General features: G+C 47.9%; 2 protein-coding genes across 4 annotated transcripts; both read left to right on the top strand.

Annotated features, from left to right (window-relative positions):
• Positions 1 to 1,035: 1,035 nt before the first annotated feature.
• LOC139671958 (T-cell surface glycoprotein CD8 alpha chain-like) lies at positions 1,036 to 3,513 on the top strand. Its single transcript, XM_071555256.1, has 4 exons — positions 1,036 to 1,100; positions 1,671 to 2,033; positions 2,625 to 2,699; positions 3,196 to 3,513. Exons 1-4 carry the CDS (start codon positions 1,055 to 1,057, stop codon positions 3,333 to 3,335), a joined length of 624 nt encoding a protein of 207 aa, XP_071411357.1. The 5' UTR covers positions 1,036 to 1,054; the 3' UTR covers positions 3,336 to 3,513.
• A 4,509-nt stretch (positions 3,514 to 8,022) lies between these two features.
• LOC139671957 (T-cell surface glycoprotein CD8 alpha chain-like) lies at positions 8,023 to 15,340 on the top strand. 3 transcript variants are annotated; one of them, XM_071555255.1, is made up of 6 exons: positions 8,023 to 8,087; positions 8,641 to 8,711; positions 8,841 to 9,003; positions 9,595 to 9,654; positions 14,489 to 14,563; positions 15,064 to 15,340. In XM_071555255.1, the coding sequence occupies exons 1-6, from the start codon at positions 8,042 to 8,044 to the stop codon at positions 15,204 to 15,206; spliced, it is 558 nt and encodes a 185-aa protein (XP_071411356.1). In that variant the 5' UTR covers positions 8,023 to 8,041; the 3' UTR covers positions 15,207 to 15,340. The 3 variants fall into 3 exon arrangements, with proteins under 3 accessions (XP_071411356.1, XP_071411355.1, XP_071411354.1); XM_071555254.1 differs by lacking the exons at positions 14,489 to 14,563; positions 15,064 to 15,340 and adding an exon at positions 10,557 to 11,151 and having other exon boundaries at positions 8,641 to 9,003; XM_071555253.1 differs by lacking the exons at positions 8,023 to 8,087; positions 8,641 to 8,711; positions 8,841 to 9,003; positions 9,595 to 9,654 and adding exons at positions 12,911 to 12,966; positions 13,538 to 13,900.
• Positions 15,341 to 20,010: the final 4,670 nt, after the last annotated feature.

The raw sequence follows: 20,010 nt of genomic DNA, 5'->3' as shown, positions 1-20,010 counted from the left end.
CAAAGCACCAGCACCTGCTTTCTGACCCACCACAGAAATAAAGGAGATTCTTTGCACAGGACTAAGAAAAAAATACCCTCCTCCAGAAAAACAATTACAAGGAATGCAAGGATGAAAGCCATAAATCAATTCCCAGGCCAGTCCCTCAAAGTCTGATGAAACTGTTGCAAATGTACATGCACAGCTCCAGGAAGCATCACCCATCCCATGTGCAAGTGGTCACCCAGAGGCAGCAGCAAAGGGCCCTCTCTGGTCACACAGACAAGGGGCTTTTTCTGGCTGGGCGGAAGGCCCTATGCTTACAGGGGAGAAACACAAGTTGTCAAAACAGAATTAACAGGAAATCATAGCCCTGGGCATTGGGCACTCTCACTGTGTTCAGCTGACACACAATCCGCCTTGCACAAAATGGCTTTTGCTCAGCAATTGCAAAGAGAAACTGCAAAGAGAACAACCAAGCCACATGAAGAACCTGGGTGTGTGTCAGCAGTGCATGTGCTTGGAGAGAAGTGATACACCGGGATCTCTGCCATCAAACACCTGTGTCTCACCTGTTGGGTAAGTAAATACTCTGGGAACTGCATTCCACACAAGATCCCTTGAGTGCGCCCAAGAGAAGGATGCAGAATCCCTGCCATGAAACAAACCCTGCAGACTTCAGACAAAGCACGGGGTTTGTCTGTGGCTTGTGGAAAGCTGGAGATGCTGTGGACACCCAGAGGGCTGGGGGACAGCCAGAGGGCTGGATGATCCCACTTCAGCCATGAGCAACAGCACTCTGGATCTCTAGGGAAGCCGGCAAGGAAAAATCCTTGAGGGACCATGAAGAACCAATATGGAAAAATGAGCCCAACTTAGGACTAGAACTGCATTTCTTCAGAAATCTTTTTCCTCCTTATATTTTGCCACAGATGCTGACCGTCACCTCTTCACCAAAGAGGGTCCTGATGACATCACATCCTCTACAAAGTGTGATGCTGTCTTCAAAGGTAAGTGACAAAGTTCATCTCAGCTGCACTGCACCGTCCCCAGGGACAGACACCACCAGCACAACATGCACAGCTCTCCTGCCCTGCTCCTCCTGCTCGCTCTGGGACTCTGTGAGTATGGACACAGGGCTGTGCAGCCCCTTCACTGGCAGGGAACAGGAATAACCTTCCACTGAATACAAGAACTTGAGGTAAAGAAGTAAAGGGAAGAAAAGGGCAAATGAAAAATTCTGACTTTGAGGTGAGTTCAGTAACTGTGGGGGGAGAGACAGCATCGCCTCAGCCAGCGTAGGGAAGCTACAGGGGTGGCTGTAGCACCACGAGCTCCGGGAAGGGAGCCTGGTCAGATGACGATTCTGGAGGACAGGGAGAACAGGGCAATACAGGGAGCTTAGGATTCAATCGCTATAGGGAGTCATTTTGGATAACCTGGGAAGGGGTAACATCCCCAGGAAGGCAGCCGGAAGAGCAGCACCCACCTTTATAGCCCTCCTGCCTCATTGCTGAGCACCCTCCATGCACCACTCCAGCAAAGACTCCAAGAAAAACTCCCAGATATCCAGACAGTGTGGTTCTCCCTTTCTATTTGATCTCACACTTCACAGGAAAGGAAGCAGGTTTGCCCAGAGAAGGGCCACTGGCTCTTCCCAAGCAGTTCCAACAAGGATTTCTCTCCTACAGGCTGCCCTGGCATCCATGGCCAGCAGTATCAGGTGAGGGTCAGCTTTCGCAACATCATCACCCAACTGCAGGTGGGACAGCGGCTGGAACTGCTGTGTCAGACTGACAAGGACGTTGGAGCGTCCTGGATCCACCAGGACAAGAGTGGGACCCTTCACTTCATTGTCTTCATCTCCTCCATATCCCGGACCACCTTTCAGGGGAACCAGAGAAGATCCACACGCTTTGAGGCGAGCAAAGACAGGAGGTTCTATCAGTTGGTAGTGAAGTCTTTCACACCACAGGATGAGGGACATTATTTCTGCCTCATAAACATCAACCAAATGCTGTACTTCAGCCGTGGCCAGCCTGCCTTCTTACCAGGTCAGCAACATCTCCATCCAGCCATGCTTAGCTCTGACAAAGTGCCCAGCACCTCCTGCCTGTGCCTTTTTAACCAGCTGGCTCTTCCTCAACACCCATTTCCCTGCTTGCTTGACCAAGGCATCTTGTGACCAACACACTGGTCCTGCTGGTGGAGGCTCCCTGCTTGCTGTCTCTCCTTGTGCCATTGCTCCTGCACAAAGGCAAAGATGATTTCACATGCACAGGAGCATCTCCCCAGCCCCACTTCTTAATCCCACCATTGGTTCTGAAAACACAAAACCAAAGCAAATTCCACCACCATCCTGCCCTGTTCCTCACCACACACAGCTCTCAGGGGGCTCAGGCTTTCTGACCATGGTGGCAGACAGCAAGGTACAAGGAGTTGCAGCTCATTCCTGGCTCTTGAGAGACCCTCCTGGGGGGAGTCCCCATCCAAAATGTGCTCTGGGAGGTTCCCCCACAGCTCAGCCCCAATGTATGTGTACAGGAGCATCTGTACCCTGGGCAGCGGTGAGAGAACACAAGTGCAGGAGACACTTCCTTTATTTTATTTCCCTACTTGCTGAATTCATCCCTTTTCACTCACAGCCACCACCACACCAGGACCTATCACCCATCCTGGAACCACCACAAAGGACCCCAACCTCAAGACTCTGGATCCAGGTAACCAGAATGCAGGGAGGGAGAGGGCAAGAGCTGGGCTCTTCTCACTGATACCACTGACACCTGCGGGCAATTTGGGTGAAAGGAGAGAGAAAATTCATAGAGATTTAACAGAGTTGTGAGGGTTAAACCCCAGTGTTTCATCTCACATAGAAAGAGCTAAAGATGAGGGAAAAAGCATAGGCATGTCTCACGACTGGGCACACCAGGAAGAGGGGAATGGAAGGTGGAGCCTTGGGAGCACAGCCTGCTTTTACCTTCATCAGGAGAAAGGGAATACTTTTTCCTATGTGTTCTCCCTCGAGTGTCACAAAAATGCTGAGAGCAGCAGCATTGAGGAAGAACATCCCTTCAGACCCAGGGGAAGCCTCGGCCTCACCACCAGCCTCACAGAGCACCAGGCAGTGCCCTTGGCAGCTCCACTGGCTCCACCAAAACTGACCCTAACATAAGCCATGAGCACCTGCTCGACCTTTCCCCTTCTCTATTTCTGCAGAGACCAGCACAGAGAAGGAGCCGAATTTCTTCTGTAATGTCATCTGGGTTCCCCTGGCAGGCGCCTGCCTCCTGCTCCTCATCGCCCTGGCCATCACCATCCTGCTGTGTCGACATAAGGCTCACCACAACTCCCTCTAGATCCACCTCTGTCCTGAAACCACAGCCCTGGCCCTCAGGGCCCTGGATCTTTTCTCTCCTTTGGGAGGCATCAGATAGCCAGGACACAGTCAAGGCAGGAGAAGGATCAATGCTAAAGTCAGGATGTGTCTTTGCCTCATCTGCAGGCTTAGGATGAGAAATAATTATCAACTTGCAAACAGAGAATCAAAAAGTTATTTTGATTGGAAAATGTGGAGAGAAAGAAAGATTCTTGAGTTGAGAAAAAGGATTTATAGAATAACAGGCAAGTTCTGAGGTCTGCTATAGGTGCACAATAAGTTATGTGAAAGAGACCAAGAACTGGCAAAACCAAGTAAGATAAGGAGGTTTGGGTCAGGCTGCCCCATGAGAAGGTATGTAGGGAGTGTGAGCTTTCTCACGGGAGAGAAGAAACATCTGCACAGAAGTAGCATCCAATTAAAGGCTGTGATGAGAATTAGAGACAGTGTGATTCAGCCTGTGGGATGAAGCTATGGGTGGCAACTGGTAGGAGATATATGCTGGAAGGAGTGAGTTAGAGGGCAGCTTTTTTCTTTTACCCTGTACTGTTTTTTTCTCCATGGAGTTAATTTAATAAACTGTCTTTGTGTGACACCTGCGAGCTGTGCCTCTCTAATCATTATCTGCTGCCACCATTTACTGCCAAACTCAAACACTGGTTTTCCCACAGGAAAAGACCTTCAAGGAAGAAAAATGGATTAGAAAGACATAGAACTTCCTCTAGACACAGCCTTGGCTCTATCATCCTTAAATCCATGTGTCACAGGTTAAAGTACCAGAGCCTGAAACATTCTCACCTAAGAGGCTAAATAAGCTCCAGCATATACTGAGACTCCCAATAGCACCTTGAGCTGTAACCAAAGGAGGAACTTCCTTATGCAGGTTCAGAGACAGCCACAGTTCAAGCAGGAATGCAAAATCTCTGGGTCAGCAAAAGTCCTTCAGTCAAATTTCATGTTTGAAATGAAGGGAAATTCCCCTGAGCAAGAAGGGAGTGCAAATGGATTCAACTCCAGCCAACACTCCCTGAAATCAGTTCATCTTGCCACTACCCACAGAAGTTACAGAGACTTCATTAATCCAGCTCTGCTCCCTTGCCTGAACACCAGCAGTTCTGCTGCTGAATTAACCTCACTAGATCCTCCCTGACCCTGCAGCCGATGTCAGATGAATGTGCCAGCTGACCCAGCTTCAAAAAACACCATTTTTCACCATCCTTCAGACCTGAAAAACACTAATCCTCAGGCTCTACAGCATTAGGAAGGAATACAGGAAAAAGCCTTGAGGAGACACAGTCAAAAATCATTCTTCTTGAGGGAAGTGGCTGATGATGCAGCAGAGTGACCGGTGTTGCTCCAAATTCCCTCTGAAGTCATCACGAGCAAAGAGCTCTCCATATACAACAGCATTTCCTGGTGACCTGCAGCACTGCTAAACTACAAACACCACTCAGTCCTTTATTTCTGCCTTTTACACTGCTCTGAATGATCAGTGAACAGCCACTAGGGCCAGTTCACTCCTGCAGCAGCAAAAGCCCTCAAGGACAGGTCATTTCCCTGGGCTCAAATTAATGGCAAAATATTGTGTTTTTATGAATACATCCCAAAGTAACAACAGAGGTCCTAAAACAAGGAAGAGAATCCTTCAACTGGCTTGCATGTGGAGAGGCAGCGTTGCCACACAGCACCTGTAGAAATAATTGCTGCCAAGGGATTTTCAGCAACATGCCAAAGTCCCTGGGGACAGCAACCACAAAGAATTCACACTCAGTGTGCCCAGGCTGACCCTGCTACTGCTACCCACATTACTCTGCAATTCATGAAAATATTTAAGGGGAATATTGAGGAACCATGATCTATGGCACCACTCCCTGGCAGGGATTTCCTCAAAAATTAGCTTGGTGTATCTGTGGGTAGTCTCAGAGATATCAGCTGATGGGGAACATCAGATCCACCTCACTGCAGAGTTTCTTTACTGAGCTCTGACTTGGTAGCTTCGAACTAACACATTTTCTTTCTTATTTTAGGAATCAGAAGACGAAGGTGCAGGTGTAAAAGGTCAGTAAGTGGCAGCCATTGGCAACTTTCTCTTAAACTTGGCAACCCTCAGGTGATAAAGCAGGAAGGTGACCAAAAGCACTCCAGAAATTCTTCACTCGATAGTGGGTGGGAGGGGTCTGTGTAATGACTGCAGGGCAAAAATGAGAAAGAAGGTTCTCTTATCCTGTGCTTTTGGGTTTGTTTGAGTATTTTGTGTACCTTTCTTTTTATTAAGTAATTCAAATCACTGAGCCTGACACTGCAGCAGACACAAAACGCAAAGACAGGATGTCCTTCTGGCAGCCCAAAAACTTTGCACATCATCCAGTGCTCATGACTAACCACATTTCTGTTCTCCCATCTCGAGCCTGAGGGGTGACCATATTTTATCCCTTCCCCTCCCCAGACTATTCATTTGATTTCAGCACTGGGCATGAAGGTGTGCCCATGGATTACATACAAGTTCTTGCTTCCCAGATCCCCCTCTGCACCACTTTGGACCAACATCACCACGGCTTCAGGCCTCTCCTTCCCCAACAGGCACTAAGGAACAGCAGCAGAGAGGCTGCTGCAGCCTTGGATGACTTCTCTGAGAAACAGCACTGCACACAGGACTACATTTAGAGACAGACCAACTTCTAGGGCACACAACAACCCTTTTTTATGTTTTCCCTCCTGCCTCCCCAACCCACCCATCATCCTGACTCACCAGGAAAGCACCCCTACAAGCAGAATTGCCATTTGCCACTTTAGAAGAAGAAAGGCTTTTGATCACACACATTTTGCTCCTGCAAACTGACCTCCCTGACACTGCTGTCTTCACCTCCCCTGCTCTGCAGGAAACCACTCCTGCAGTTTTGCAAGCCTTGGGCACCCTGGGGCTTGTAGCCACAGACCAGCCAAGAAATCCCCAACGCTGCTCCAGGCAGCAAGTGCTGGGCTAGTGCTTGGAAAGGCTGGGCTGCCAACAAACTTTGCAACACCTCTGGAGCCTCACTCTTTACAAATCAAAGCATCTTCTAAATCACATAAATTCCTGTCCCTTCTGATACATCCATGGGGTCTCTAGTAAGAAGGGGACATTTTTTTAAGGCTGAATGCATTTTCCCCTTACCTTTCTGGAAAAGAGAACAGCCTGTCATTTTTATGGTGGATATATTTATTATCACCAGCGCTCTTCTGATCCTCACCTGCATTTCCAAGGCAGAAATGATAACAAAGAACTCTTCATGCAGCCTTGTTCTGGACAATATTTGCATTCTTCACTTATCTTGATCCCTTCTGCCAAACCTGTGCAAGGATGTTTTTCCCCTACAGAGGAAAAATGCCCTGCACAGCTCTTCAGTTTTGTACAGATTGACGGTTTGGGTTACATCAGAAGCCAGAGACAAATTTCAAAAGCCACCTCTTCTTCAATAGTGTAAGAACTGATCATCAGTGTATCCTACAAAAGTCTTTTTGCTGGATGTCTGCTGCATATGTTGGCACATCCTTCGCTAACACACAGAGCATTCAGGAACACTTTGCTCTTGCAGGTCCCTGGCTGCAGACAAAGGCTGAAACAGCCCATCCAACATTAACTGCCTTCCCATTCCACAACTCAGCTCTGAGTACCAGACCCACTAGCAATGACAACAAAGCACCAGCACCTGCTTTCTGACCCACCACAGAAATAAAGGAGATTCTTTGCACAGGACTAAGAAAAAAATACCCTCCTCCAGAAAAACAATTACAAGGAATGCAAGGATGAAAGCCATAAATCAATTCCCAGGCCAGTCCCTCAAAGTCTGATGAAACTGTTGCAAATGTACATGCCCAGCTCCAGGAAGCATCACCCATCCCATGTGCAAGTGGTCACCCAGAGGCAGCAGCAAAGGGCCCTCTCTGGTCACACAGACAAGGGGCTTTTTTTGGCTGGGCAGAAGGCCCTGTGTTTACAGGGGAGAAACACAAGTTGTCAAAACAGAATTAACAGGAAATCATAGCCCTGGGCATTGGGCACTCTCAGTGTGTTCAGCTGACACACAATCCGCCTTGCACAAAATGGCTTTTGCTCAGCAATTGCAAAGAGAAATTGCAAAGAGAACAACCAAGTACCACGTGAAGAACCTGGGTGTGTGTCAGCAGTGCATGTGCTTGGAGAGAAGTGATACACCGGGATCTCTGCCATCAAACACCTGTGTCTGACCTGTTGGGTAAGTAAATACTCTGGGAATTGCATTCCACACAAGATCCCTTGAGTGTGCCCAAGAGAAGGATGCAGAATCCCTGCCATGAAACAAACCCTGCAGACTTCAGACAAAGCATGGGGTTTGTCTGTGGCTTGTGAAAAGTTGGAGCTGCTGTGGACACCCAGAGGGCTGGGGGACAGCAGGCAGGGATGGATGACCCAGCCTCGCCATGAGCAACAGCACTTTGGATCTCTAGGGAAGCCAGCAAGCCCAACTCAGGACTAGTACTGCATTCCTTGAGAAATATTTTTTCCCCCTACATTTTGCCACAGATGCTGAGCATCACCTCTTTACCCAAGAGGGTCCTGATGACATCACTTCCTCTACAAAGTGTGATGCTGTCTTCAAAGGCAAGTGACAAAGTTCATCTCAGCTGCGTTGCACCGTCCCCAGGGACAGACACCACCAGCACAACATGCACAGCTCTCCTGCCCTGCTCCTCCTGCTCGCTCTGGGACTCTGTGAGTATAGACACAGGGCTGTGCAGCCCCTTCACTGGCAGGGAACAGGAAAAAACTTCCACTGAATCCAAGAACTTGAGGTAAAGAAGTAAAGGAAAGAAAAGAGCCAAAAAAATGCTGACTTTGAGGTGAGTTCAGTAAGTGTGGGGGAAGAGGCAGCATTGCCTCAGTCGGGGTAGTGGCTGCAGTACCACGAGAACCGGGAAGGGAGCCTGGTCGGATGATGGTTCTGGAAGGCAGGGAGAACAGGGCAATACAGGGGGCTTAGGATTCAATCACTACAGGGAGTCATTTTGGATAACCTGGGAAGGGGTAACGTCCCCAAGAAGGCAGCCGGAAGAGCAGCACACACATTTCTATCTCTCCTGCCTGATTGCTGAGCACCCTCCATGCACCACCCCAGCAAGGACTCCAAGAAAAACTCCCAGATATCCAGACAGTCTGGTTCTCCCTTTCTATTTCACCTCACACTCCATGGGGAGGGAAGCAGGTTTGTTCAGAGGGGGGCACTGGCTCTTCCCAAGCAGCTCCAACAAGGATTTCTCTCCTGCAGGCTGCCCTGGCATCCATGGCCAGCACTATGAGCTGAGGGTCAGCTTTCGCAACAGCATCACCCAACTGCAGGTGGGACAGCGGCTGGAACTGCTGTGTCAGACTGGCAGTAAAACTGGGGTGTTCTGGATTCACCAGGACAAGAGTGGGACCCCTCATTTCATCGTCTCCACTTCTTCAAAACACTTGAACACCTTTCAGGGGAACCAGAGAACATCCAGACGCTTTGAGGCCAGCAAAGACAGGAGGTTCTATCAGTTGGTAGTGAAGTCTTTCACACCACAGGATGAGGGACATTATTTCTGCGTCATAAACATCAACGAAATTCTGTACTTCAGCCGTGGCCAGCCTGCCTTCTTACCAGGTCAGCAACATCTCCATCCAGCCATGCTTAGCTCTGAAAAAGTGTCCAGCACCTTCTGCCTCTCCCTTTTTAACCAGCTGACTCTTCCTCAACACCCATTTCCCTGCTTGCTTGACCAAGGCATCTTGTGACCAACACACTGGTCCTGCTGGTGAAGGCTTCCTGCTTGCTGTCTCTCCTTGTGCCATTGCTCCTGCACAAAGGCAAAGAGGATTTCACATGCACAGCAGCATCTCCCCAGCCCCACTTCTTAATCCCACCATTGGCTCTGAAAACACAAGACCAAAGCAAATTCCACCACCATCCTGCCCTGTTCCTCACCACACACAGCTCTCAGAGTGCTCAGGCTTTCTGACCATGGTGGCAGACAGCAAGGTACAAGGAGTTGCAGCTCATTCCTGGCTCCTGGGAGACCCTCCTTGGGGGAGTTCCCATCCAAAATGCGCTCTGGGAGGTTCCCCCACAGCTCAGCCACAATGTGTGTGTACAGGAGCATCTGTACCCTGGGCAGCGGTGGGATAACAGAAGCACAGGAGAGACTTCCTTCATATTATTTCCCTACTTGCTGAATTCATCCATTTTCACTCACAGTCACCACAACCCAGCCTGGCACCACCACAAAGAACCCCGACCTCACCACTCTGGATCCAGGTAACCAGAATGCAGGGAGGGAAAGGGCAACAGCTGGGCTCACTGATACCACTGATACCTGCGGGCACTTTGGGTGAGAGGTGAAAGGAGAGAGAAAATCATAGAAATTTAGCAGAGTTGCAAGGATCAAACCCCAGTATTTCATCCTAAATAGGAAGGACTAAGGATGAGGGGAAAAGCATGAGTATGTCTCACAACTGGGCACACCAGGAAGAGGGGAGGGAGGCTGGAGCCTTGGGAGCAGGGGATGCTTTTACTCTCGTCAGGAGAAAGGGTTACAGCAGAGGGTCAGCAGAGTTCTGTTTTGTTGTTTCCCTACATGATGAATTCACCCATTTTCACTTGTAGTCACCACCACCCAGAGTGGCATCACCAAAAAGGACCCCTGCAGCAAAACCACAGATCCAGGTAGCCTGAAGGGAGGGAAGAAGAGTTGGGCTCTGGCCCAATAATACTGAGGGGGAACTTGCAAGCATTTTGGAATGGGAGAGACTGAAATGCCACAGCCATTCAGCAGATTTGGAAACATTAAAGGCCACATAGTTTCATCCCAAGTAGGAAAGGCTGAGGATGAGCTAAAAGAGAAGGATCATGTCTCATACCTGGGCTCACTTGGAAGAGCAGGAGGGAGGGTAGAGCCTTGGGAGCTGGGGTAGGTTTCAGTCTCTTCAGGACACACAGGAAAACCTTTGTCTATGTGTCCTCCCTCGAGTGTCAGGAAATGCTGAGAGCAGCAGCACTGAGAAAGAACATCCCTCCAGACCCAGGGGAAGCCTCGGCCTCACCACCAGCCTCACAGAACACCAGGCAGGGCCCTTGGCAGCTCCCTTGGCTCCACCAGAACTGGCCCTAACACCAGCCCTGAACACCTGCTCGACCTTTCCCTTTCTCTATTCCTGCAGAGAGAAGAATGCAAGAAGAGCTGGAGTCCTTCTGTCACATCTTCATCTGGGTCCCCTTCACAGGCATCTGTCTCCTCCTCCTCCAGCTCCTGGCCATCACCATCCTGCTGTACCAACGCAGGACTCACCACAACTCCCTCTAGATCCACCTCTGGCCTGAAACCACAGCCCTGGTCCTGAGGGCCATGGATGGTCCAGGGATCTCCTTTGGGAGGTATCAGATAACCAGGACACAGTCAAGGCAAGAGGAAGATCACTGGTAAAATCACTGCCTGCATATCTTCCAACAAATCCTCTCCACATTTCCACAGTGACCTTCCCCTCCCACTCCAGCTCTTTCAAATGCTTTTGTAGAAAGAAGGTGCAATGATCTGAGTGCAGCCACCTGGGGTTGCTTCCCCACTAAAGGCCACATGTTATGCAAGGCAACCATTTCCTTGAAAATGTGTTTTCTCTATTGAATGTACTTGAAGGTGGTCTGGGACATAGACCAAAATTACAAGTCTAGTGTTAAACACTTAAGAGGAAACTCAGTAGAAGCATTTTTCTGTATTTCACTCCCTGTAAACTTGGCTGTACTTAGAAATTAAATTATTCTTTCATAATCCACAGATTAAATATTTGTTGTTAATCCTATTGCTATGAGAGCCTACGGAGATCAATCCTGTAGGGAAAACCAAGATTTTATTTCAAAACAAAAGATATTTCAACAAGATGAACACATTTCCAACCAAGTCCTCACTACTGCATGGAATCCTATTGCAGCATAAATACAGAAATCTAAAACCCTAAGCCATGTAAAACATACATTTTGGGCACTATTAACTGATATTAATAACCATGATGCTCCACTGTCCAGTGCTGCACTAAGACCTCAGTCCTCCAGCAAGAACGAAGCAGCCAAAGCCCTCCTGACACAGGGGAGGAAAATAGTGGAGAACTGGAAGAAGGATACCCTTGGGTTTGGGTTTTTGTGTTTGTTTCAGGTGGATTTGTTTGTTGTTATTTCAGTAGCAACACAGAAAATCAACACCTACAAAAAGAATTAAAACACTGACAGCTCTAAGTACCTGCCTGAACACAGCTCAAAATCCACTGCACATTGGATTATACCAATTTTTGACCTGTCATTCACAATGACAGAACACAGCTGGGCTCCTTTAAGCCCAGTGCCAAACTTTAAGGGTTTCCTGCCTCCCTCAACGCATCTTCACAATGATCCTCCAGCCCACACTCTGCAGGGCACTGGTCACACTGTATCAGTGAACTCCACACATCTCAGCAGCCGAACACCACCTGTCCTCACTCACCAACATGCTGTGATGCCCAATGAAATAAACCCAGTTCCTAAACCATTTTCCATAACTCAGTTCTGAGTAAAAGCCTCAGTAGCAATGGCATTGAAGTCAGCAGCACCTGCTTTCTGACACACTCAGGGAAAAGAGGCTTTCTTTGCCATGCAGGAGTGAAGGAAAAAAAAAAAGAAAAGAAAACAAACCCAGGCAAACAACCACAACAGAAAAGCCTGTATGTGCAAAGTTCCAGGAAGCATCACCCAGCCCCAGGTGCAAATGGTCACTCAGAAGCAGCAGCAAGAGCCCTCTCTGGGGGGGGGTACACAAGGGTTTCTTGGCAGGGCGGATGCCCTTGTGGTTAGAGAAGAGAACCACAAGTTGTTACAACAAAGTAAAACCAAATCATACCTCTGGGTATGGGGCACTCTTAGTACCTTCAGATCACTGACCACCTGCCTTGCACAAAGTGTCTTTCCTTGAGCAATTGTACAGAAGAATTGACCAAACAAGAAATGCAAAGAGAACAGTCAAGAACCCAGCAATGCACATGCTTGGAGATAAGTGATAGACCTGGACCTCTGCCATGAAACACCTGGGTCTCACTTGCTGGCTAAGAAAATACTCTGCCTTCCACATGAGACCCCTTCATGTGCTCAAGAGGCAGATGCAGAATCCCTGTCAAGAAATGCAACCTGGGGCTGTCAGATAAAGGATGGGACTTGCCCTTGCCTTCTGAAGAGCAGGAGCTGCTGTGGAAACCCACAGGGCTGGGGAACAGCAGGCTGGGGCTGAGCACACTAGATCTCTAGTGAAGTTGTCAAAGAAAAATCCTTGGGATCTCAATAAGAACCGAAAAGGAAATATGAGCAAAAATTCTGAAGAAGAAATTAATTTAATCCAGAATTAGCCTTCCCTTCATTTTCCCACAGCTGCTGAGCATCATCCCTTAACCCAAGAGGGTCCTGATGACATCACTTCCTCCACAAAGTGTGATGCCACCCAGTTCAAGTGACAAAGTTCATCTCAGCTGTGGTGCACTGTCCCCAAGGACAGACATCCCCAGCACAACATGCACAGCTCTCCTGCCCTGCTCCTTCTGCTCGCTCTGGGACTCTGTGAGTATGGACACAGGGCTGTGCAGCCCCTTCACTGGCAGGGAACAGGAATAACCTCTCAATGAATCCAGGATACTGGGCTACACAGTTAAAGGGTGGAAAGAGCAAAGCAAACATGCTGACTTTGAGGTGAGCTCAGTAAGTGTGGGGGGAAAGGCAGCATCACCTCAGCCAGCGTAGGGCAGCCACAGGGGTGGCTGTAGCACCACGAGCACTGGGAAGGAAGCCTGGTCGGATGATGGTTCTGGAGGGCAGGGAGAACAGGGGAATACAGGGGCTTAAGATTCAATCACTACAGGGAGTCATTTCAGGTAAGCTGGGAAGGGGTAACATCCCCAAGAAGGCAGCCGGAAGAGCAGCAGCACCCACCTTTTTAGCCCTCTTGCCTCATTGCTGAGCACCCTCCATGCACCACCCCAGCAAGGACTTCAAGAACAACTCCCAGACATCCAGACAGTCTGGTTCTCCCTTTCTGTTTGATCTCACACTCCAGGGGGAGGGAAGGAGGTTTGTCCAGAGAGGGGCCACTGGCTCTTCCCAAGCAGTTCCAACAAGGATTTCTCTCCTGCAGGCTGCCCTGGCATCCATGGCCAGCAGTATGAGCCGAAGGTCAGGTTTTACAACAGCATCACCCAACTGCAGGTGGGACAGCGGCTGGAACTGCAGTGTCAGAGTGACAATGACACTGGAGTATTCTGGGTCCACCAGGACAAGAGTGGGACCCTTCACTTCATTGTCTTCATAAGTTCTCTATCCCGGACCACCTTTGAGGGGAACCAGAGATCATCCACACGCTTCAAGGCAATCAAAACCAGCAGGGTCTATCGGTTGGTAGTGAGGTCTTTCACACCACAGGATGAGGGGAACTATTTCTGCCTCATAAACATCAACCGAATGCTGTACTTCAGCCATGGCCAGCCTGCCTTTTTACCAGGTCAGAAACATCCCCACCTAAACTTGCTCAGCTCTGCCAAAATGCCCAACCACCTCCTCCTTTGCCATTTTTAAACAGCTAACTCTCCCTCATAGCCCATTTCCCTGCTTGCGTGCCCAAGGCATCTTGTGACCAACATACTGGTCCTGCTGTTGGAGGTTGCCTGCTTGCTGTCTCTACTTGTGGCATTGCTCTTGGCCAAAGGTAAAGATCAGACCAAGCATCAGCTCTTCATCCCCACTAATTAATCCCTATCATGTCTCTGAAAACAGAAGACTAAAGCCAAGTCCACCACCACCCTCTCCCTCCTTACCACACAGAGGTCCCAAAACTCAGGGTGCTCTGGTTTTCTGACCATGGTGGCAGACAGCAAGACATAAGGGGCATGCAGCTCTTTACTGGGCTCTTGGGAGACCCTCCATGGGGGAGTCCCCATCCAAAAGGAGCTCTATCAAGTCCCTCCAAACCTGAGCTCTGTGCTGTGCACAGGAGCAGCCATGCCCTGGGCAGGGGTGAGGGAGAAGAAGGTCAGGAGAGCCCTGTTTTGTTGTTTCCCTATATGCTGAATTCACCCATTTTCACTTGTAGTCACCACCACGGCAGGACCCACCACCCAGAGTGGCATCACCAAAAAGGACCCCTGCAGCAAAACCACAGATCCAGGTAGCCTGAAGGGAGGAAGGGAGGGAGGAAGAGTTGGGCTCTGCCCAGTAATTCTGAGGGGGAACTTGCAAGCATTTTGGAATGGGGGAGACTGAAATTCCACAGCCCTTCAGCAGATTTGGAAACATTAAAGGCCACATAATTTCCTCCCAAGTAGGAAAGGCTAAGGATGAGCTAAAAGACAAGGATCGTATCTCATACCTGGGCTCACTTGGAAGAGCAGGAGGGAGGGTAGAGCCTTGGGGGCTGGGGCAGGTTTTAGTCTCCTCAGGACATATAGGAAAACCTTTCTCTCCATGTTCTCCCTCGAGTGTCAGGAAAATGCTGAGCAGCAGCACTGAGAAAGAACATCCCTCCAGACCCAGGGGAAGCCTCTGCCTCACCACCAGCCTCACAGAACACCAGGCAGGGCCCTTGGCAGCTTCCTTGGCTCCACCAAAACTGGCCCCAACACCAGTCATCAACACCTGCTCGACCTTTCCCATTCTCTATTCCTGCAGAGAGAAGAATGCAAGAAGAGCTGGAGTCCTTCTGTCACATCTTCATCTGGGTCCCCTTCACAGGCATCTGTCTCCTCCTCCTCCAGCTCCTGGCCATCACCATCCTGCTGTACCAACGCAGGACTCACCACAACTCCCTTTAGATCCACCTCTGGCCTGAAACCACAGCCCTGGCCCTCAGGGACATGGATGGTCCAGGGAGTTCCTTTGGGAGGCATCAGATAACCAGGACACAGTCAAGGCAAGCGAAGTAAAATCACTGCCTGCATATCTTCCAACAAATCCTCTCCACATTTCCACAGTGACCTTCCCCTCCCACTCCAGCTCTTTCAAATGTTTTTCTAGAAAGAAGGTGCAATGATCTGAGTGCAGCCACCTGGGGTTGCTTCCCCACTAAAGGCCACATGTTATGCAAGGTAACCATTTCCTTGAAAATGTGTTTTCTCCATTGTATGTACTTGGAAGGTGGCCTGGGACATAGACCAAAATTACAAGTCTAGTTTTAAACACTTAAGAGGAAACTCAGCAGAAGCATTTTTCTGTATTTCACTCCCTGTAAACTTTCTTATATTTTCAAATTAAATTATTCTTTCATGATCCACAGATTAAATACTTGTTGTTAAACCTATTGCTATGAGAGCCTACAAAGGTCAATCCTGCAGGGGAAAATGACATGGGCATTTAAAATCAAAAAATATTTCAACAAGATGAACACATTTTCAATTAAGTCCTTACTACTGCATGGAATCCTACTATAGCATAAGTAAAGAAAACTAAACCCCTAAGCCATGTAATACACACTTATTTGGGCACTATTAACTGATATTAATAACAGTGATGCTCCACTGTGCAATGCTGCACCAAGACCACGGTCCTGCAGCAAGATTGAAGCAGGCAAAGCCCTCCAGACACAGGAGATGAATGTAGTGGAGCACTGGAAGCAAGGTATCTTTGGGTTTGGGGTTTTGTGTTTGTTTCATGGGGATTTGTTTGTTGTTATTTCAGTAGTCTTCATCTGCAGAGGGAACATGTAGAGTTACTAGAAAACAGTTACTACACTGACACTTTAACAACAGGCTGGACACAGCTCAAAATCTGCTGCACAGTGGAATCTACTGGTTTTTGACCCCTAGTTCAGAATGACAGAACAGCCCGTATGTGCAAAGCTGCAGGAAGCATCACCCATTCCCATGTGCTAGTGGTCACTCAGAGGCAGCAGCAAGAGCCCTCTTTGAGGTTTTCTGGCAGGGCGGATGCTCCTGTGGTTAGAGAACTACAATTTGTTAGAACAAAGAAAAAGTAAATCATACCTTTGGCCACTGGGTGCTCTCGGTGGGTTTCAGCTCAGAGACCGCCTGTCTTGGACAAAACAGCTTTTGCTCAGCAATTGCAAAGGACTGATCAACTAAGAATTGCAAAGAGAACACTTGAGCACCTGAAGGCCCCAGGTGTGTGCCAGCAAGATGTGTGATTGGAGACAAATAATAGATAGGCCATGAAACACCTGTGTCTCACCTGCTGCGTACAAAAACATTCTTGTCTATGCCATCAACATGAGATCTATTGGGTGTGCTCAAGAGAGGGATGCAGAGTCCCCTCACAGCAAATGCAGCCAAAGGATGGGGTTTGTCCTTGACTTCTGAAGAGCTGGAGCTGCTGTGGCCCCCAGGAGGGATGGGGGACAGCCATCTGGGCTGGATGATCCCACCTCAGCCACGAGCAGCAGCACTCTGGATCTCTAGGGATGCCAGCAAGCTGAAATAGTTATTATTAAGAACTGCTAAGGATAAATGAGCACAAATTCTGGACAAGAACTGAATTTCTTCAGGAATTTTATTTTCCTCTGCCTTTTGCCACAGATGCCAAGCATGAGCTCTACCCAAGAGCATCCTGATCACAGGGACCCACCAGGATTATTGAGTTCTGCTCCTGGCCCTGCACAGGATCACCCCCAAGAGTCACACTCTGTGACTGAGAGTATCACTCAAATGCTTCTTGAACTCTGCCAGGTTTGGTGCTGTAACCACTTCCCTGGGGAGTCTGTTCCAGCACCCAACCACCCTCTGGGTGAAGAACCTTTTTCCAATATCCAACTTAAACCTCTCCACATCCTCCCCAAGTTGCAGCCCAACCTCCCAAGTCAAGTGAAAGCTTAGGAAGATGAAAGAGGCACCAGATGTCCCCACAACACAGAGCACCCAGAATGTGTTTATAGACCCCTTCCTCCACGCCTCCCAGTGCTGCACTTACTCAGCAGTATTTTCTGAGTGATAAAGGATTTCGATGAGTTAAATCAGTTCCAGATAGGTAATACAGTCAGGATGACCCCAGAAGAGCCGGCAACTGGACTTGCCAGATAAAGTCCATGTTTGTATTTGATAGATGACCTGTCACAGAGAGGGCACCTGAGCTCCCCCCAGACACCTCAGACTAAGGCTGTAGTGCATGTGGTGCAAGTGCTTGGAAGCCACCAGGGGAAACCACCCCAGTGCTGCTGTTGCTGAAGCATTCAAGAGAGAAAAGCAAATTAAGGTAAGGAAAAGAAGTATAGAAATCTCTGGAAGAACAATAAACAGGCAGTGAAACATGACCTTCCTATAACTAGGTTTTTCCTTCTGATTCATCTGACATCAAATCTGTTTGACATGCAGGGTCACCACGACCTATCCATCACTGGATTCCCATCGGCAGCTGTGCTGAATAAATTGAATACAGGTAAATTTTTGTCATGGATGATCAGTCACACCTGTTTGTGCTTCACATTCCTGAAAACCTCCTGTGCCACTTAGGAACCTTGGAAAATACTGGATTTATTCTCAGTTCTGGAGGTGGGAGGGAAATTGTCATTCAAAATAGCTCTGTTTATGTATTTATTTCCTCTCCCTACAAGCAAATGTCTCATGAATGGTGCTTAAGACTTAAACTGAGATGCTGTTTGCATCTTCTCCATCCCTTAGTTTCTTCAGCCAAAGTAAAGTCACAGCCGTAACTTGACAATTAGTAAGAAGGAAGAAACCAAAAGTAGTGTCACTAAGTCTGAAAATAAACGCAAGGCAGAGGAAATGCAGGAGAAAGGGGGGTTTCCATTTCAAAGGCTGAACTCAGGTAGGGTTTGTTCACTGTAGTCCAGGTCACAGCACCCACCAGCTTCAGCACTGAGTCTTTGTTCCAGTCTGCACTGGGACTGGGCTGTTTGAAAATAATCCCCTAGAATGTGAAAAATTCTCAGTTCTACAGTGGAATAGGAACTGGACAACACTTCCAGGGTTTTTGCACTTGAATACACAGACAGAATTGTCCTTTAAAACGTACTACAAGACAGTGGGATCCAGAACAGCAGTTCCTAAATACAAGCCCAGCAGGACTCAGTAAGAGCTTGTAGGAGGCTGTAAACAACTCAAGTGGCCATATTTCTCTACAGGAATCCCAATTTAATGCATACTTGAAGTTATAAAGGAAGATTAAATCACTGTTATCTCACAGATCTACATTTTTGTAAACCACTCTTCCTTTTTATATATTAAGACTTGAATTATATTCAGAATAGTGATGTAACACCACATTACAGCTTTACTCATTACAAATGTTGCTGCCACACTCTTTTTTTCTCTTGTTCTCCAAGTTTATTTCCCTACACTGCAGTCTCCACAAAAGGAAAACAGCATCAGTCGGGATGGATTAAGGAGTATGGTATCTCTCCCCATCCGACAGACAAATCAAGCCCTGAAGTGATAAGCACCAAAAGAAAAACTGTATCTTGCAGTGGCAAACAAGCCTTGCAAGGAAACCCTAACCCAAACTTACTGCATTAAACCTGTCAAGTTGGCTCCGAGTGATAACTGACTTCAACCTTGAATTTTAGCAGCGACCGTCCTGTAAAGTGTCAGGAAGAAATACTCAAAGCAACAGGAACACAGATCAAAAGTTCTGACTCGTCACTGGTAACACACAGCTTTCACTGCAGCTTCTCCACACTTCAATTAACTCGACTTACAAATAGCATACTGACATCAATACAGTGTTTCCATAGAGGAATACTGATTTTAGGAGGGAAGCTCATTTGTTCAGCCATGTCTACTTGCAATGTGCAGTGCTGAGGTCACTGCAGGGAAAGACTTAATTAACAAATACTTCACAGAGCAGCTGAACATGGAGAGTACTAACAGGAGGTGAGGCCATGAGATCTGTGTTAATGACACTTACTACTACAAAAATGAACGATACCTTCAAAGATCAAAAAGGCCATGTTCTATTTTCATTTCCTACTATTCGTTTTTAAGGTTTCATTATGTTTTATAACACAGTCAGACTTGAAACCCCACAAGAAAATATTACAGTAGGCTTCCTATTTAAGACACTTACAAAAACTAAAACTCAGCCTATGAATAGACATAGAACTAACACTACTAACAAGCTGCTGCTATGAAAAACAAATTTATAACTATCCACTACTTGCAGAGTGCCCATAAGCTAACCTAAAATGTTTATGTAAGCATGGTCAGAAAGTTCTTGGCTTAAAGCACATCTACATGACTAACCAGTGTCCTTGCTGCCACAGAGAAGTTCTGGCACAGTTTGCAAGGAAGGGGGAAGCACCTGCTGCAAGCCCAGCACAGCCCAAGGAGTGACAGAGTGATCTCGATACAGGCAGAAACCTGCTGAGTCTCTTTACTCCCATCCCACAACAGTCTCACTAAAAGGCACTTGCTGCACACAGGGACTAGTTAAAAGCTTCACAATCTGGTCCAAAAGTGTAATGAAGAGACTTCAGGTACCACCGTGGCTTTAAAATGAAATACTTTTTTACGATGGGTATTCCCAAACCCTGTTAGAGACAACACATGCATACCACTGTATTTTATAAAGAATTAAAGCCTCGGTGTATTATTCACTTTTCCTCTGCATGCAGTTTCTTCAGTTACCAGAATTGTATCAGGCAGTAGTAGG

This window comes from Pithys albifrons, chromosome 5, assembly GCF_047495875.1.
Source record: "Pithys albifrons albifrons isolate INPA30051 chromosome 5, PitAlb_v1, whole genome shotgun sequence".
Classification (NCBI taxonomy): Eukaryota; Metazoa; Chordata; class Aves; order Passeriformes; family Thamnophilidae; genus Pithys; species Pithys albifrons.
The sequence above is the reverse complement of the archived record's forward strand: the minus strand, read 5'-3'. Positions and strand labels throughout refer to the sequence as shown.

Excerpts from the sequence above, each read along its gene's own strand:
- LOC139671958 (XM_071555256.1), top strand. The coding sequence starts at position 1,055 with ATGCACAGCTCTCCTGCCCTGCTCCTCCTGCTCGCTCTGGGACTCT. Across the intron at positions 2,034-2,624 it reads CCAGCCTGCCTTCTTACCAG|CCACCACCACACCAGGACCT; the intron begins GTCAGCAACATC and ends TTTCACTCACAG. Across the intron at positions 2,700-3,195 it reads CCTCAAGACTCTGGATCCAG|AGACCAGCACAGAGAAGGAG; the intron begins GTAACCAGAATG and ends CTATTTCTGCAG.
- LOC139671957 (XM_071555253.1), top strand. The coding sequence starts at position 12,921 with ATGCACAGCTCTCCTGCCCTGCTCCTTCTGCTCGCTCTGGGACTCT. Across the intron at positions 12,967-13,537 it reads TCTGCTCGCTCTGGGACTCT|GCTGCCCTGGCATCCATGGC; the intron begins GTGAGTATGGAC and ends TCTCTCCTGCAG. Across the intron at positions 14,564-15,063 it reads CAGCAAAACCACAGATCCAG|AGAGAAGAATGCAAGAAGAG; the intron begins GTAGCCTGAAGG and ends CTATTCCTGCAG.